Source organism: Rhinopithecus roxellana, chromosome 7, assembly GCF_007565055.1.
Source record: "Rhinopithecus roxellana isolate Shanxi Qingling chromosome 7, ASM756505v1, whole genome shotgun sequence".
In the NCBI taxonomy this organism is placed as follows: Eukaryota; Metazoa; Chordata; class Mammalia; order Primates; family Cercopithecidae; genus Rhinopithecus; species Rhinopithecus roxellana.
This window is the reverse complement of record NC_044555.1, coordinates 151,109,079-151,126,819: the sequence shown is the minus strand read 5'-3', so window position 1 is coordinate 151,126,819 and position 17,741 is coordinate 151,109,079. Positions and strand designations below refer to the sequence as shown.

Genomic DNA, 17,741 nt, shown 5'->3' with positions numbered 1-17,741 from the left:
ACCTGCCACCACGCCTGGCTAATTTCTGTATTTTTAGTAGAGATGGGGTTTCACTATGTTGGCCAGGCTGGTCTCGAACTCCTGACCTCAGGTGATCCACCTGCCTCAGCCTCCCAAAGTGCTGGGATTACAGGCATGAGCCATCACGCCTGGCCGCCCCTATGCTTTTTAGAGCCTCTATTTTCTCATTGTAAATTGTGGGTGATAATGCTTACCACCAGGAGGCATCTGGGGGTTTTCTGGAAGTAGCCCAGCTAGCCCCAGGTCTGATCCCAATTGACAAAGTCAGTGCTGCTTTAGGAAATATATTCCCAAGTTCTCTGTGCCACTTTTAGTGCTACTCCAAGTCAAAGTTAAGCCATGGGCAAAGGAGAGGTCATGTATGAGCAGGGCCTGTGAAGTTGGGATGGAGATGGCAGGAATGCTGGGGGAAATGCAAGGAAAAAAGTAAGACTAAGGGAGATAGGCATGTTAAAGGCAAACAAAATGGAGCCCAGATTAGGAGAGAAGTTCGAGGATTGCTTGAAAACCAAGATGATATTTTAAAAAGATAGTTTTTTTCAGAAACCCATAACTTAAAGGATGAGAATAAGGAGAAAGAACGAGGGAAAGGAGTTGAGTGTCAGAGGTAGAAGGTGGGGGAAGAGGCAGAGTTTGAAAAGAAGATAGGCCTTTCCAGATAAAGGCAGGCAGGGGAATGATAGAAAGTACCCTGGGGTTATGCCGGAGAGACAGGCCAGTGAGTGTTTCACATGTGCCACAGCGGGCATCCAGGAGTGAAAGAGGTAGAAGAACCCTCGTACAGCCTCTGTCTGATATTGCAACCTGAGAACAGCCAGTGCTCTGCTGAGAGGCAGGGTGGTAGGGAAGACAACACAACAGGAAGGGGCAAGGGCAAGCTAGTGTGTTTGCAATGCCCCTCCGTCTCCTCTGCTACCACTTCTCAATGTAACCCAGCGGGGCTGCTTCACCACTGCCCTCCAGTCACCCAAGGCTATTGCCATTCTGACTTTCCACCCCACTCCAACGTACGCCTGCACACATTCACTCTGACACCTCAGAAAGTTTTCCTTTGCTATAGCTCAGTGATTTTGGCTTCTGTATGCTACAGACTTGTGCTGTCCAATATGGCATCCACTAGGCACATGTGGTTTTTGAGCACCACATGACTGGCCTGAGTTGAGATGTGCAGTAGGTGTAAAATAAACACTGGATTTCTATAAAGGAACTGCTCTGTGCCCACATCCTGATGACTTTACACTATCCACATAGGCCACACAGGCCAGGCTCAACTGCAGGCTGACTCAGGTCCTGGCATAATACCCTGTGATCCTCCCGGAACACAGGAAGACAGGCAGTCTTGTGAGAATTTGCTACAAGAGCGTTTCTCAGTCATCTCCCTATCTTAAGGGAGGTTGCCATGAGGCAGCTTGTCACCTGCCTCCCTCATTCCAGTTAAGTATAGGGCTTTCTGCCTGCTTCCCACTCCAGAGGGTACAGTTGCAGGCCATAAAACTGCTTAGCTGCAGTGTGGCATTGACTATGCAGTACCAGGATGTCCTACCATTCATGCTGCCTGTCATCTAGCCCCTTTTGTTGTCCTGTTATATTGTTCTGTGGGACGAGGGATACAGGGAGCTGATACCATTGCTGATCTTGCTTTTGCTATCTCTATAAGGAATAAACTGTCTGGATCTCGTGTGTGTGTGTGTGTGTGTGTGTGTGTGTGTGTGTGTGTGTGTGTGTATGTGTGTTTCCCCCAGCTGAATGTGTCAGCTTGCTTGACATTTCCAAAAACTTAGTTAAAAATATATTTTAGCTGGGCTCGGTGGCTCACGCCTGTAATCCCAGTACTTTGGGAGGCCGAGGCGGGCAGATCACGAGGTCAGGAGATTGAGACCATCCTGGCTAACACGGTGAAACCCCATCTCTACTAAAAATACAAAACATTAGCTGGGCATGGTGGTGGGCGCCTGTAGTCCCAGCCACTCGGGAGGCTGAGGCAGGAGAATGGCGTGAACCCGGGAGGCAGAGCTTGCAGTGAGCAGAGATCATGCCACTGCACTCCAGCCTGGGTGACAGAGCGAGACTCCGCCTCAAAAAAGTAAATATAAGTAAATATATATATATATTTTCAATATCATTAATAATTGTTTTATACTGATTACATGTTGAAAGGGTAATATTGTGGATATATTGGGTTAATTATTAAAATTAATTCCATCTATTTATTTTTATTTTTGTAATATGGCTGCCGTAAAATTTAAAATTACATATGTGGCTTGCATTATTTTATACTGGACAGTGTTGCTATAGTTTGGTGAGAGGCTGACGCAGGAGAATCGCTTGAACCCGTCAGGCAGAGGTTGCAGTGAGCCGAGATTGCGCAACTGCACTCTAGCCTGGGTGACAGAGACTCCGTCTCAAAAAAAAGGAAGGAAAAAGAAAAGAAAAGAGGGACTGACAGGGGTTTTACTTATTGACAGGAGATATATATATGTTATATATATATATATGTTATATATACATATTTATATATAATATATATATTTATATGTTATAAATATATATATATATTGTGTGTGTATATATATATATCCGTAATCTCAGAATAAAAGGTAGACCTTTAAACTGAATAAATATAATTTTACAAAAACTCAATGCATTGTCCTGACTTTTCTTACAATGCTTCGGGCTGGTGAAAAATCCTCAGACTGAGAAGGATGAAATTTGGAAACCATTGCTACATACAGCTCATCTCATAAGGCGCTAACTAGCTAATTTGGGGAGGGTTGGGAGGATGTTGAGAAGTGACTAATCCGGGTAACAGTGACAGATGGGCCCGATGAGGAGGTCTTTTTGTGTCCCATAGGTGTTGGACTCATCTGGTGGCCTTATGTTTTACAGTACTTCTGTGGCTTCTTGGTCTACCCTCTCTTCCCACCCCCAAATAAGGGAAAGATATGAAATATCAGACTCAGAGAGTATAACCAGAGGAACCAAAGTAAACAAGTACAAATTTATTCTTTTCAAAGCAGAATTCAAGGGAAAGGGGGAAGGCACCACAGTGAGTGGCAATCAAAGTTAACCAATTTGTTCCCAACCCTGTCCCTTTGTCCCCTAGACTTCCATGCCACCCTTGTCACCTCCCCCAAATCCTTTCCCCAATTTTCATCCTGTGACCAGTTCTTGCAGTCAGCAAGCAGCATAGCAGACTTCGGTCAGGCCTCAATACTGCCATAGCGGACAGCAAGGGCATTCAGCAGGCCCCCTCTCAAATGCGGCAGCTGTGGGAGAAGATGGACTCTGCGAGCTGAGCCCTGGCCTTGAGCCTTTCTTTCTCCCACAGCAATTGGTGTTAAAAGAGTAAGAAGTAGCTAAAGTGTTCCTTGTTCCCACGGGAGCCACCCAGCTGAAGAATTAAGTCTCCACAGCCCCAGGACAAGGCCCCCAGTTTTTTTCCCAGAACTGCTCGAGTTAAGATAGCTACTTTCTTGCTTATCTGTCACCTATGTGAAGAGAAATTGGATGGGATTTTTGGCCTTGAAATGGTGCCACAGGCCATGACTCTGCCGTTGAGAATGTGAGTTCAAATGCTGGATATGGAGCCCAAATCTTAAGCACACACATCAGGAAGCACAGGTATTCCTTAAAATGAATCTGGAGGGAAAACATCTCCTGGGATTGGCCTCTTTCTGGCCTCAGGGTTTCTCATTTCTGTGTCCTGCCAACCCATTTCCTGAAGCACCAGAAACTCAAACAGATTTCTCTGTAGGGAAATATTTCCCAACTTTGGGCCTTGAAGAAAATGGGCACTTGAGAGTCTTGATTCTAGCCTTTCTAATTTGGAGGGAAGGGTACATGTCCTCTCTAGGGAAGCATAGCACAGCCTGATGTCTTCCAGCTAGTCAGCCTTCCATGACAATGCCCAATCAATGTGAATCCACTATGCTGTCACTGGAAGCAGAGGTATCCTCATAATGGCTTTTTGGCCTCTATCAAATTCTGTCAAGAAGAAATCACCTCTCAGTCCTAACTGTTCTTTGATACTATTTGACAACAACCCCAGCAAATGCTCACATTCCTTATCATTGATGCTAACCCCACAGTCAGAAGGTTTTCTTTAGGCTACCAACCTAGCAACTCCCTTCACCATCCTTCTAGTGTAGGGCTATAAACTACACAGTGCCATGCACAACACCCTTAGGAGACTAATACACAACAAGATGTCTAACGACATACAATACATTTTGGTAAATCCAATCCCAAGTTGGATTCATAGTACCCGAGGATCCATTTACTTTACTGTGGGAAAATTCCCCACACATACTGCAGTGACTGTCCCTTGACCCTTGAACAATATACTCACCTTAGGCATTAAGGTAAACACAGGACCACAAAGTGTCAGTGACCCCTTAGTGAGAATTCAACTCCTGACCTGCTGCTTCAGTCCACCTACAACACAAACCCTACATAACAAGATCTACATCTTTTCTACCATGCCTGGCCCACTGCAGTTGCCACAGGCCCTCAGTAGCCCAAGAGCTCTCAGGTGGGGTGAGGATAACAAAGGATTTTCCAGGACTTTCCTGGTAAAAAATTGCTTCGTAACACGTACCCACCTAAGGCTTAGGCAGGCATATGCCTCTAAGTCCTTGAGCCCTCTGTCCCACATTCCTGCCCACAATCTAGGCTCCTACAGATATGCTCCCACTCTGACTGATGCCCAGATTCTATGATTGATGCCTGCCTACCACCTGCTCACCATCTATCCAGATACCCAGTTCTTCTGCCCAGAGACCTCATGAACACTAAGGCAGATGTTATGCTGTGAAGTCTGACACCCTGGACCTGTGGCTTAGTGGTGGAGGAGGCAACCGAAAGCTTCTGGACCCAAGCCGCTGCCCTGCCTCCCCTGTGGCAGATCAAACTAGGTTCCTAGCAGTTCTACCCACTGGCCCACTGCTGGATTATAATACAACACCCCAACCATCACTCCCTCCTGATTGTGGTGGCAACTGTTGCTTTCTTTAGCCCTGAGTGAGATCATAAGAGCTGGAATGTTCTCTGCGTCTTAGCTGGTGAAGGCTAATAAAGGCCTGTTTGTCCTTTTCTGCATGGGGTGGGCAGAGCTTGGATTTGCTCTATTTTGGCACCTGAACCATTTAGGGGAGCCCAGGAAAATTTACCCAAGGCCCAGGTCTCAAGGGAACAAGATTTGGAATGAGTGAAGAGAACAGTGACTCTTCCTGTTAGATTCTCTGTGACCATGGGTTTCTGTTGCTTTGGTCTTGAGAACAGCCCACCCCAAACATCAATGGAGAGAGATATCCTAGGGGAGCAGCCAGGATACATCTATCTTTCCAACCAGATGCTGGGGCTAACAAAGAGCAAGGCAGAACATTAATACTTCAAGAGGTATTAGAATTTAATGTGTGAGTGAGGCCAGGAGAGCACTGATGTACAGTAGATACGTAGAATAGATATGTATGTATATAAACTTAGGCAAATGAAGTCAACTGCAGGGCTCTAGGTTATAAAGCTCCTCTTGGTAGAAAGCTGTCTAAGTGGGCTCTGAATCTATTCAACATTCCCAAGCCCACTCCCCCACCCCTACTATCTATTCTGAACAGTTTCTGGATAAAGAGATCATGGTATATGTCGCCTAGGAAGAGTTAGTTCAGTTTGAGGATTGGATTCACCTTCCAGAGTCAGAAAGAACAATTTTAGGCACAGGAAGGCCTTGCTGTTGTCTGGGTGGAAAGCGGCCAGCTTCCTGATTTGTGGCCTGTGGCTCCTATGGAGGGGCCACTACACAGGGTGGCCAGCTGCAAATGCCTTATGATTAACTGGGGACAATCAGCCACCTCACCTGACTCAGCCTGAGAGCTAGAAGGGTCACAGCCTGGAAAGGTGTTGGATGACAGTCATACTACTCCAGACTTGAGGTGGGCTTCCTCTTCCTCACCCAGGAAGACCTCTTCCCAGGTCTGTGAGGACAGACTCAGAGGAGCAAAGGGTGGCTTCAGCCGGGTTTCCAGAGCAACTTGCAACCCAGTGGGTCTCTCAAAATGCTGAGGCCTTTAAGAAATAGGAAGATGTGGGGCAAAAAAAAAAAAAAAAAAAAAAAAAAAAAAAAAAAAAAAAAATCTAAAACCGGAAGTATAGATGTAATGCTTCCAAATATAACGTGGAAGAACCAGAATGAACTGCTCTCCCCTTAAGGAAGGTCTGTCAGGGACTGAGGCTAAAGAAAATGAAGATATTTGAGGAGAAACCAGTACCTAGGTAGCATTAGGATGGCTAACGATCTGTCCTGGAGCTGAAGTAATAGAACACACACTGCCCAGACTTTTTCAGGGCACTTGGGGCAGGGAAGTTGTCTCGGGGATACCCTTTTGCCTCCCTGAGTTGTGCCAGAGAGTAGGGGTAAACCCTGTGGATTCATAATGCTGGAACCTTGGGGTAATTAGGCTTCTCTCTCTCCATAATTCCACGGAGAAGGAAGAGGGGCCAACGGGTACCGCCTAGCTCTGCAAGGCAGCTTCTCTGTTCCCCATCTGAATGGCCAAGTGATATTTGCCTGAGCTGCAACAGAAAGGTACTTAAAGGACTGACCTCAACCTTGAAGATTAAAGGGAACATTTCTAGAGGCAGAGGAATCATGCCTCCCCTTCCCCCATCACTGCCCACACCCACCTCACATACCACCAGATAGATCCCTGCTGCTGCCCAGAGCCCAAATAATACTAGTTGAGGAATGTGGGGCCAGTGAAAACTGGAAAGGTTGGGTGAAGGCTGAGGAAAGGCTTTGACCGGAACCAGGAGAGGACAATGAACTATATAGGATAGGGATCTGGCTCCATCAAGAGGCCAGCAGGGTGTTGGCAGTCACATCAGAACTTCGCACACTGGGGAAGGCATGACGGAGTTTCTCCATGATGTCCTCCAAGCACAGGCTGACATCCTGGCTCTTTGACCCCACATCATCTGGGTTAAAAAAATAGAGATTTGAGAAGAGAACTAGAGACTCCTTTATGATGCCAAGGGGCCAGATAGAATTCTGCCAGCTGAAGGGCAGACCTGCCCACAGCATTTGCATCTTCTCAGCACAACGCCTAGTACATAGGTTGTGCTCAATGTACATTTATTTGTAGAATAAGCATATGAATTAATCAGTAAAATCATCCCTGACCTTAAGCACAAAGCCAAGAGGAGAAACCAGTCCCAGCCCTGCAAAGCCTTGGGCAGGAAATCGAGGGCAGGACAAAGCCATGGAGAAAGGGGCTGGGAAGGGCCAGGGGAACTCACCTGCAGCCTCGGTGTCTGGAGTTGTCTGTCCCTTCTCCCGGGGGTGACTGCCTTCTGACTGCTGTGGAGAGGAAGCTAGGGACGAGCCTGCAGAGCCACTGCCATCTGATTCGGTGGGTGGCTAGCAAAAGGTAATGCATGACTTAAGTGACTTTGCCTTCCTGACCTTACTTTGACAGACTCCTGAGCTTAGAAGGGACCTGAGAGACTTCATACCATCCCTTTGCCCTTAGACTTTAAGAAGCTTTTGGTATTACCTAAAACAGTGGCTTCCACTTTTCGGAAACTTCTTAGAATATTGAATTACCCATTACCTTCTTCCTTTAATAACATGTGTCAAAGGCTCCCAGTTCTTGTAAGAATGGCACTGTAGGCCAGGCGCGGTGGCTCACGCCTGTAATCCCAGCACTTTGGGAGGCCAAGGCAGGCGGATCACCTGAGGTCAGCCTAACCAACATGGAGAAACCCCATCTCTACTAAAAATACAAAATTAGCCGGGCATGGTGGCCCATGCCTATAATCCCAGCTACTTGGGAGACTGAGTCAGGAGAATTGCTTGAACCCAGGAGGTGGAGGTTGCGGTGAGCTGAGATTGAGCCATTACACTCCAGCCTGGGCAACAAGAACGAAACTCTGTCTCAAAAATAAATAAATAAATAAGGAAAGAAAGAAAGAGAGAGAGAGAGAGAGAGAGAGAGAGAGAGAAAGAAAGAAAGAAAGGCATTGTACCTAAAGGTCTCTTGCTGTCATTTCAGCTAGTAAATAAGCTATTTAGAACACAATTCTCTCTGGAAATGTAGTTTCACACCTGATTCTTGGTTCATGACATAGCATATGTTAGAAACCTCCAGGAATCCATAGAGGCCATTCCTTGGAGGATCTGGGGAAGAGGCAGAAGAGTGGTATTTTCCATTACATATGATGACAATAATAGGTAACATTTATGAAGGGTGCACTACATGCCTGGCATCAAGCTAAATTCCATAAATGCATTATCTCCTTTTGTGTTCACCACAATTCTATGAAGTTGGTACTGTTACCACCTCTGTTGTATAGATGAGGAAACTGGGGCTTAGAGAGGTTAACTAACTGTCCAAACACCCCACAGTCAATTGGCAGAGCCACATGCAAACCCAGAGCTGCCTGACTCCAGAGCTATACTGCAGCACACACACTGCCTGTCAGAGATGAAAGGTGCAAAAAGGAACAAGAAACACCCTTAGATAGCACAAATCTTTCTCTTGCCAAACTTGTCCAAACCCACTTCTTTTTAGCAAATACCATACTAGCAAAAATCAATGTTTTAGATGATTCTTGAAGTTTGTTCTTTTAGTATGGGATTCCAATGGGTTGTGAAGAAATAAGCCCTCAGAAGTCTTCTCTCTGCCTCAGGCCCCACAGTGACTGGAGAGTGACACACAGGGTGGCAGGGAAGGTAGGTGGAAGAGAGTTGGCTGGAGATGTGACCATACCAGTCTCTTCTTTCCCCCACCCCCCAACAACCGCAGGCCCAGTTCTCTTCAGGAAGCTACTTGAGAGCCACTGCCAAGGAGCTCTCTCTTGTGTCTTCTTTGCCACAGCCCTCAGCTCCCCAGCCCTTCCCCTGGGCTCAGAGGCCGCCCTGGCTCTTTTCCTGTCTCCAGCCTCACCTGCAGGAGAAGCTCCCTCAGACGCTGCAGCTGGGACTCTAGCTGCTTGTTGTGATCTTCGAGGATCTGCATGCGCGTCTCCAGGCGGCTCTTGTGTTGCCGAAGGATACGGGCCTCGGCCAGAAGCTCCTCATTGCGGTGGTCTGGTGCTGCCTCAGTGGAGCCGTCAGCCAGAGTGGGTGCCTCAGCAGCCTCCTCATGCTGCCACTTCAGGCGCCTCAGCTCTCCCTGGAGAATCCTGCCATGGAGAGAGACACCAAGACCTATGGATCTAACAGGGCTCTGACTGTCCAGGTTTCAGATATCCCCTCAGGCCTAGGTGTGAGAAATCCCTGTGCTCTTCCACCCCACCTCACCCCCACCCCCACCCCCAGTTGTGCTCTTGCTTGAATGGCCACATCCACTTCCTCTCCAGCACGTATGTCATTTACTCTGCCATCCTGAGACCTCAGAGCAGAGAAAGTTGACATTTTGCATAAGAAATGTCTCAGGGCTTTGATGTGCTGCTTTAGGGATTAATTCTGACCTTAAAATCAGGCAGAAACACAGTCTGCAAACAAAGGAGGCATTAGGGCCACTGACTCACATACTCCATATTTAGATGTTTAGATTCCAAGGGAAAACATAACATAAACAAGAGACCACCTGTCTTGTCTCTTCTCTCCACAACCCTCCTCTTTGGCCCACTTTGAACACCCATGCTGTGTCATCAAAACAAACAAACAAACAAACAAAAAAAAAAACAAATTCCAAACAGGTGGCCTACTTTTGGGGATATAACTTTTGGCTTTGTTCATTTTTTCTTTATTTGCAACAGAACAGTCACTCTCTGCCCAGTGTTTCCCAGGGCCTGCGGACTGCTGCTCAAAGGCAGTGTTTCTCAAATGATTCATGGTAAAAATTCAGGTTTTTTTTTTTTTTCCACTCTGTTGTGAACCAGTATGTGGTCCCAATGCACATAACTAGTACATAGCTCACACCACGTGCAATTCATCACACAAGTTCAACAACACTCAAACTGGTCTCTACCCTATTCAATGAGATGAGTCTACTAATTCTGTGCTTGAATATCATAGCAATGTCAAATTGCTGTAAAAGTTTCTAAAAGCTTACTCTGTTTATTTTTGTATTTATCTTGCCTTGGACTGGTCACAAACTGGTCACAAACTGGCCCTGGTCTGCTCTTCACACTCGGAGTAGCACTGTTCTAAAGACTTGCTACTCCAAGTGTGGTCTGTGGAAAAGCAGCATGGGCATCCACTGGGAGCTAGTGAGAAATGCAGAAACTCAGACCCCACCCAGACCTGTGACTTAGAATTTGTATTTTACCAAGCTTCCCAAGTGACTATCTTATGCACTACTGTTTGCGAAGCACTGCTCTGAGGGGTACTATGAATTCCACTTCATGCCCCACAAGTGGCTTGGACCCTTCTTAGGTCCCTGCTGCCACCTTTACTTTATGGAAAGTCATGCCTTCCCTGTTTTCTTCTTCACCATCCTTCTTCCAGACCTCAAATGCTCTATGTAGTGTCATCGTCCTCTGGAATACTTTTACTAGGTGATACATATTTCTTTCCACTTCCAACGTTGAAAGGTCTCTGAGAGCAGGAACATGTCATACCCTCTCCTGTTTTCTCTATGCATTTTCTCTGCTTGTATCTCGTGTGTTCTTGGAAAAATTTGGGTTGCATTAAAAGGATTCAGGCTGGGCACAATGGTTCACGCCTATAATCCCAGCACTTTGGGAGGCTGGGGTGGGCGGATCACTTGAGGTCAGGAGTTCAAGACCAGCCTGGTCAACATGGTGAAACCCCATCTCTACTAAAAATACCAAAAAAAAAAAAAAAAAAAAAAAAAAAAAATTAGCCAGGCATGGTGGCGCATGCCTGTAGTCCCAGTTATTCGGGAGGCTGAGGCATGAGAATCGCTGGAACTCAGGAGCCGGAGGTTGCAGTGAGCCGAGATCATGACACTGCACTCCAGTCTGGGCAAGAGAGTGAGACTCTGTCTCAAAAAAATAAATAAAAAATAAAAGGATTCAAATAATTATTATAATAGCTAGCATTTATTGAACCCTTACTATAAGCCAGGCACTGAGCCAAACACATTATATGCCTGATCTCATTTGGTCTTCACAAGTGATCCTAGGAGGCAGGTTTGATGATCATCATCCCCATTTTACAGATAAGGAAATAGAGGATTACAGAATATAAGTAACTTGCTCAAGGTCAGACAGCTAGGATGTAGAAGTGCCTGGACTTAAATTCAATCTGTCTGCCTCAAGAACCCACACAGATTTCTGGTATCATCACGCCCACCGGTTCTCATCTTCCAAGTGGGCCAGGATTTTCTGTAGCTCCCCCTTGCTTTCTGTGGCCACACTGCATGGAGCCTGCTGTCCAAAGGCTGGTTCCCGGTCTGTGATAGGGCTGGAGTGCCGCAGCAGGTACTGGTCCTCGTCTCTGCGTGGGTGTGGGGAAAGCAGAGTAGGTGGCCAGTTGTTGAACAGAGAAACAACTCAGGGCGTAAGTTCTCAGCTCTCAGCTCAGGCCCCAGGAAATGCATGCTGGAGGATTCACTTCTAAGTCACATTGAGAGGGAAAGGACATATATTGAGACTTGAGAGGGATGAAAGTGTTCAAAGGAGGCAGAGGCTGTGGTTGGGGGTACTGAGAGAGTGTTTTCAGGATGCAGGTTTCTGGGTTCTACTTACGGGGAAACAATGATCAAATCATTTCCCTTTCTGTGCTGTTCCCCCACTCTACCCTCCTTTGTTTCCTCTTCTTCTAGAGGGATCTGAGTCCCAGTCAGGGCAGATTGATCCATGTAGCCAGCAGCTCCTAGGATCTCTGAGCAGGGTGGGGACCTCCCTAGAGACACAAGTCCCCTTCTCTGGGCTGTCATACCAGGGAGTTCCCTTGTTATACTTCAGCCAAGTCCCTGATGTCTCCTAGAGTTAGTGTAGCACTAGATAGGGCTTTGGCATCTTGAGCACAAGATAATGGCTCCTTTCTGAAACTTCAGATGAGGGAGGGCATATTCTTCATTCCTCACAGTTGTGTATAGATGGATGGGATCTTGCAACAGGAAGGGACTTGGAAAGATGGCAGGGAGCTAGTACATCACTCATTTCCTAGGTCAATTGATAGAGGGAAGACTGCCTTTCTTACTAAACATCATGCCCAGAAAGCAGCCTTCCTTCCTTAGGGAGCTAAGGATCCTAACCACCACACACCCCCATTCCCTGGAGGATATACCCTTCCCAAACAGTGGCACAAAGATCTCAAGGAGAGCTATTTCTGGCAAATAAGCAGCTGTGGAAACTCACATGCTGTCATCTGGGGACAGGCTGTCATTAAAGAAGGAGCAATTTTGACTTTCCATCTCAGCAAGCCTAGGAATAAAGAGCAGAGGCAGGAGAGAAAACAGGATGTGGGGCCTGCTTCCATCTCAAGGACTCTAATCTCACAACAGGATCATTGGCTTTGAGAGCTACCCCAACTACTCCTAAGTATTGGGACTTGCTGGCTGCTGCACACCCCACTCTGCACATCCCCTGGCCCTGACTCCATTCTCCTTGCCCTGACTGAAGATCCCTTCCCCTCGGACTTCCTACAACAGCTCCCACCCACCTCCCGCAAACTTGGTGGTACCTGCTGGCAAAATGCTCAATTCGGGAGTGCGTGTCGGCATGTGGCAACATCGGGGAAGAAGCCGGCCTAGAAGAAAGCAGCAAAGACTCAGAGGACCAAAGACTGGGCAGCCTGTTTCCTCCTCCCTCTCCTGCTTCCTACATTATGGACATGGGCAAGAGCTGATGGGAACAAAATACAAAGATTGGATTCCAGTCTACTTCTCAGGCCAGAGTTCAGGTCAGGCCCAAGCTGAACTGCCCTATCACTAGTGGGATTTACCTTGGAACATTCTCCTAGACCACCTGGGACTCAGCCCCTTCACAGCCTACGATCGGGCTCAGTGAGGCTGCCCACAGCCCCTGCTCAGCCACCGGTACTCACGTCTCACTGTAGTCAGCCTCCAGCACTGATTGCACAGGCAGATAACCTCGTTGAGGGTGTTTGCTGAAATAATGCTTGGAGCGGAATTTGTTCTTTAAGGTGGTGGCAAAGTCCCTCATGTTCTCACTGGATGTGGTCTGAGGAGAACACAGGGCACAGGAACTTACCCTAATGGCTTCCAGATATACTGGGCAGGTGTGGCTGTTCTGCTAGAGCAGACAGCCTGCTAGGTAATCCACTCTTGCTCATGCCCACCATACCCTGCTCCTAGAAGGAGGTCTGGGAGGATATATGCCAAACTCTCAACACTGGTTGCCTCTGGGAAGTTGAACTGGAGGGGTGGGGGCCAGGGTGAGGAGACAGGAGGACTTTCATTTTATACTTAAAAAAAATTAGTTGCCTCAGTTCCTCTAAAAGAAAAAAAAAAAAATCAATTTGTAGAGACAGGGATCTCACTGTGTTACCAAGGCCGGTCTAGAACTCCTGGGCTCAAGAAATCCTCCTACCTCGGCCTCTCAAAGTGTTGGGATTACAGGTGTGAGCCACGGCACCCAGCCTTTGTTTTATATTTTAAACACTTTTATATGATTTGAATATTTTATAATGAGCATATGTTTGTTAATTTTTAAAATATGTTTCTATGAATTCTAAGGATGTAGAGGATGAGCAGGTGGTAGAGGATTATCAGTCTACCAGATCCAGCCAGTTTTCCATGTATGACTTTTCTAATGTTTTCTTTAAAATGATAATAAACGAAAAGTAAAGGGCATGGTCCCTGTTCTCACCAGGCCACACATTTCTGTGCCAACAGGATTTGAAGAGATGAAAGCTTGGACAGATGGATTGTGGGGCATCAGGTTGAAAAACAGGAGAGAGAATGGGGGAGAGAGAGCAGTGGTCGGAGCTGGGGATATGATCAGGGCTTTGGGAGCATCTGTGGGGACAGAAAAGGATAAAGATGAGTAGGGAGCAGAGTCAGTGCTGGAAGCTAAGCATGGAGCTGTGGGTTTTAAACACAGCACAGGAGCAACTCTGTGGCTGGAGTTCAGGGATGCTGACCAAACTGGGCTAAGGCAGGTATGGAGGACACGGTTACCAGGGAAAACCAAGTGGAGTTTAGGGGTCCAGGTAAAGGACATACCTTTCTTTTTTCCCTCCAAGGGACTGAGTAATTAATTTGAGCATAAGCTTTGGTACTGACTAGAAGGGGTAGAAATAATGACAAAGCATCAGGGAAAGACTGAGTGACCCAGTACAGAAGCAATATAGGAAGCTAGCCAGGAAAAACTCAAGTGAGCAATGGAAGGCAAATCACCTGGAACTGCCTTGCTCTCTCTGTTTTTGTCTGTTTTGTTTTGTTTTGCTTTTTCCTGAGACTTTTCTCTGCAGTAAAACAGTGAGTGCCTTTAAAATGGCTGAGAGTGTCCTGGGCCAGCTGTGGCCAGGCCTGGTGAGGGAGAAGCTCTTCTGGAAGAATAGAGAGGCCTGAATCCCCCAAACTGGTGAATCACCAGAGCTCCTTGGAGAATACTCCCCACAGGAGAGCAGAAAACTATGAGCCAATGCTGGGCAAAGTGGATCAAGGCCTAGTACCTGAGAGCTGCCTAACCCTCCCACCCAGCCTGGAGGCTTCATACCGGTGTGTAATACTCCATGATGGGGTAGTGCAGCTTATTGCCTTTGCTGGCCCTGCCTGTCAAGAAGCAGGTCTGGCAGATGTCAACGTTGAATTGCTTCAGACTCCGGTACCTTGGGGGAGAGGAGATATAGTAGTAAAGAGAGTCCAATGTGCCACAGTGACCTCCCCACTGTTCCCCTAACATTAAAATATACACACACAGTAGAAGGGGATGAATGAGGCATGGAGCCATAACATGCCCAACAGTGTATACATAGCAGTGGCTGACTTCTCAACAGATGAACAACTTTATTCTAGAGATCATAAATCCCTATGAAATCATAAGGCCAGATTCCCAGGAAGTGTGAGAAATAGCATTGTCTCACCGCCTTTGTTTAAGGGAGACAGGAGGGAAGCGGGGGTAAATATCTCATTATATCAAATGGCCTTCTAAACAAGGATGGCCCAAACAGGTCAAGGCTCCTAGGGACCACCACCTACACTGGAGAAATTACACTTCCAATATGAAGGCAGTTCTTTCTACCAGCCTTGGCTAAGTTGGCTAAAAGTTATTTCCAAAGGTTGTTCACAATAATATACCTATTATTGCAGAATAAAGAATAGCCCTTCAGATCTACTTCCAAAGCCTGGCTGAACTGCCCAACCTTGTAGCATAGGACAGTGAAATGCCTAGATTTAGAGGAGTCATACGATCCAATATCTAGTCTAGATCTACCACTAACTAGCTGTGTGCCTCATTTGTTCATCTTATGAAAAGCAGGGTGACGGTAGGGAGAGTTGTGTGTTAATGCTTTACAAAGGTAAAAAGTTGAGTGTTTTATGATGAAAGTTGAATCCAGGATAGTGGTTACCTTTGTGGCGGAAGGAGGGGAATATAATCAAGGAGACCTCAAATGTATTGCAATAATGCTTTATTCCTTAAGTTGGTCATGGGTATATACTGTGGTGTGCTGAGGCCAGCTCATACCAGCTCATGACAGCTGGCTGTTAAAATTTCAGGGGTTTTCTTAGCCAGTTGTCCAATCTAGCCATTATTAAATTATATAAACTCACAATTAAATAAATTATATTATAAACAAAGGTAATAAATACTCAAAACTCATTACTTCCTAATTACTTTGCTACTGTCTATGCTCTTGAGATTACTTACATCTATTGTATCTGCATGGCAGACACATTATATAAATGGTGTGCAACTGAGTGTCTCTTTCTGACTCTGCTCAGAGACCTCCTGTAAATAGCCTGACATCATTCACAGTGGGAGTATATACACCACAGAAATTAGCAAATGCTACAGATCAGGTTTCCTTTTTTCTTTTTAGAGAGTAAGTTGTGAAACATTTGCTGGCATACTATTTAGTACATAGGTGCTCTTACACCTATGTTCTTCTATACATTTTTGTAGGTCTGTAATACTTTATAATACAACTAAAACAAAATATTTCCTCACTTCCCATTTAAAACAATTAAACATTCCGCAATAGAAAGGATTACAACAGTATATAATAACGTATAGTATACTAGTGTAATTATATAATAATTAGGTAACACTTTATTTTATAATATGAGTTATATGTCACATGAAATATTTATTATTATAATCTCAGCAGGTATTGTTTTCCCTACCTGAACCCCTTGATGGGGCACTGCCTACAGATAGAGCACTTGGTCTGATGTTTCACTTGCTCAGCAATGGTGACCCGATGCAGAACAGCCAGCCACACCATGGACTGGGGCTCCAGGTTGACCCACTCCAGGAACTGGGACACTTCAATGACTGGCTTCCCAGTGCTCTAGGGAAACAAGAAGACCAATGGGAATGATTGAGGCCCAAAGTGTCTTATCCCTAGAATGGCAGCCCTCAGAGGGGCAGGAGAACCAGCAGGGGCTGAGTTGGCCTGTTCTCCAGAGATGTTCACCTTCTGCCCTGTGCTAGTTAAGCTGGCACCCTCCCCAACAGGACTATGATTCTAGAGCCCCCAGAACCTTCTGCCTTGTTGTTCCATCCCAATAAACTCCCTTGCATCTGCATACTTCAGATCAAAAGCCTAGCTCGTAGTCCTCCTTCCCTTCTTCCCACCCTTCCTACAACCTCCCTTCCCTCCCCCGCTCCCCAGTTCCATACTCACAAAACGGAAGCAACTACGGACACTGGGTTCCACGTTGCTGCCCCCAAAGGCTGCCACTTCACCCAGCTGACGGGGCACCTGAATGGCCTCATGAAGCAGGACACCAAGATGGCGCTGGTCACACTGGCTGCCTGAGTTGGCCACTTGGCTGAAGAGGTCTGCTGGCCCCACCGTCAAGAATGGCCAGCCCCGACACAGAAATGGCCGGAGAATGGTGAGGAGAAAGGACAGAAAAGGAAAATAGGGAAAGAGCACAGACTGAGCTAATGACTTTTGAAACTGGACTACACAGAAGTCTATCCCTGACCTTCTAGAAGTCGAGTTCTAAAAAGAGCATTCTCTGAGTTCAGAGAGAAAAATCAGGCCAACACAAAGAGAGAATATCAGCGTGAGGGGAAGACAGAGAGAAAGAGTGAGAGAAAGTGAAAGCAAGAGAGAAAGAGAGAAAGAGAGAGAGAGAGAGAGAGAGAGAGAGAGAGAGAGATCGAGTGCACTGTGTGTAAGAGCAGTGCCAGACACAGATATGATACTGTTGGGAAAACAGATTCCTCCAGAAGCAGGATGAGGGGGTGCGGGTTCAGGGGCACCTGAACATGAGTCACAGTCAGGCTGCCATACCCTCTCCTGTTTATGTGGTCTAACACTGTAGTAATCTTTCAATTGTCCACACAAATGGAAGGAAACACTGGCATGCATAATCCAAAAAGAGAAGCTAATTCAAAACATCTGATCATCTAAAAATTATCTCAAAATCATTGTGGAATCTACTGTGATACTTATCTTTGTATATGGGTTATTTAAGCCCTTCTATGGCTGTTTCCTTTCACATCCCAATCCAGCCTTAGCAAACCTCCTCCAGAGGTTATTCTCTGTCTGCTTCATACCTCGCTTAAGGCTTAGAAAACACACAGAAATAGAAGGCAGAGAGCCTAGGTTCAAGTTCTGGGTCCATTACTGACTAGTTGTAGAATCATGGGTAAGTCATGAATCTCTCTAT

General features: G+C 46.3%; 1 protein-coding gene across 2 annotated transcripts in view; it reads right to left on the bottom strand.

Annotated features, from left to right (window-relative positions):
* Positions 1 to 6,415: 6,415 nt before the first annotated feature.
* DRP2 (dystrophin related protein 2) overlaps positions 6,416 to 17,741 on the bottom strand; it is a 41,026-nt gene continuing 29,700 nt past the window's right edge. Inside the window, exons 15-24 of one of the 2 annotated variants that reach the window (XM_010359640.1) lie at positions 16,745 to 16,902; positions 16,242 to 16,408; positions 14,614 to 14,725; positions 12,977 to 13,113; positions 12,614 to 12,679; positions 12,289 to 12,354; positions 11,279 to 11,422; positions 8,961 to 9,198; positions 7,312 to 7,432; positions 6,416 to 6,990 (exon numbers count right to left, since the gene is read on the bottom strand). In XM_010359640.1, the coding sequence (XP_010357942.1) occupies positions 6,866 to 6,990; positions 7,312 to 7,432; positions 8,961 to 9,198; positions 11,279 to 11,422; positions 12,289 to 12,354; positions 12,614 to 12,679; positions 12,977 to 13,113; positions 14,614 to 14,725; positions 16,242 to 16,408; positions 16,745 to 16,902 (1,334 nt within the window). In that variant the 3' untranslated portion in view covers positions 6,416 to 6,865. The remainder of the gene's footprint in view (positions 6,991 to 7,311; positions 7,433 to 8,960; positions 9,199 to 11,278; positions 11,423 to 12,288; positions 12,355 to 12,613; positions 12,680 to 12,976; positions 13,114 to 14,613; positions 14,726 to 16,241; positions 16,409 to 16,744; positions 16,903 to 17,741) is intronic. The other variant, XM_010359642.1, reaches the window with a different exon arrangement.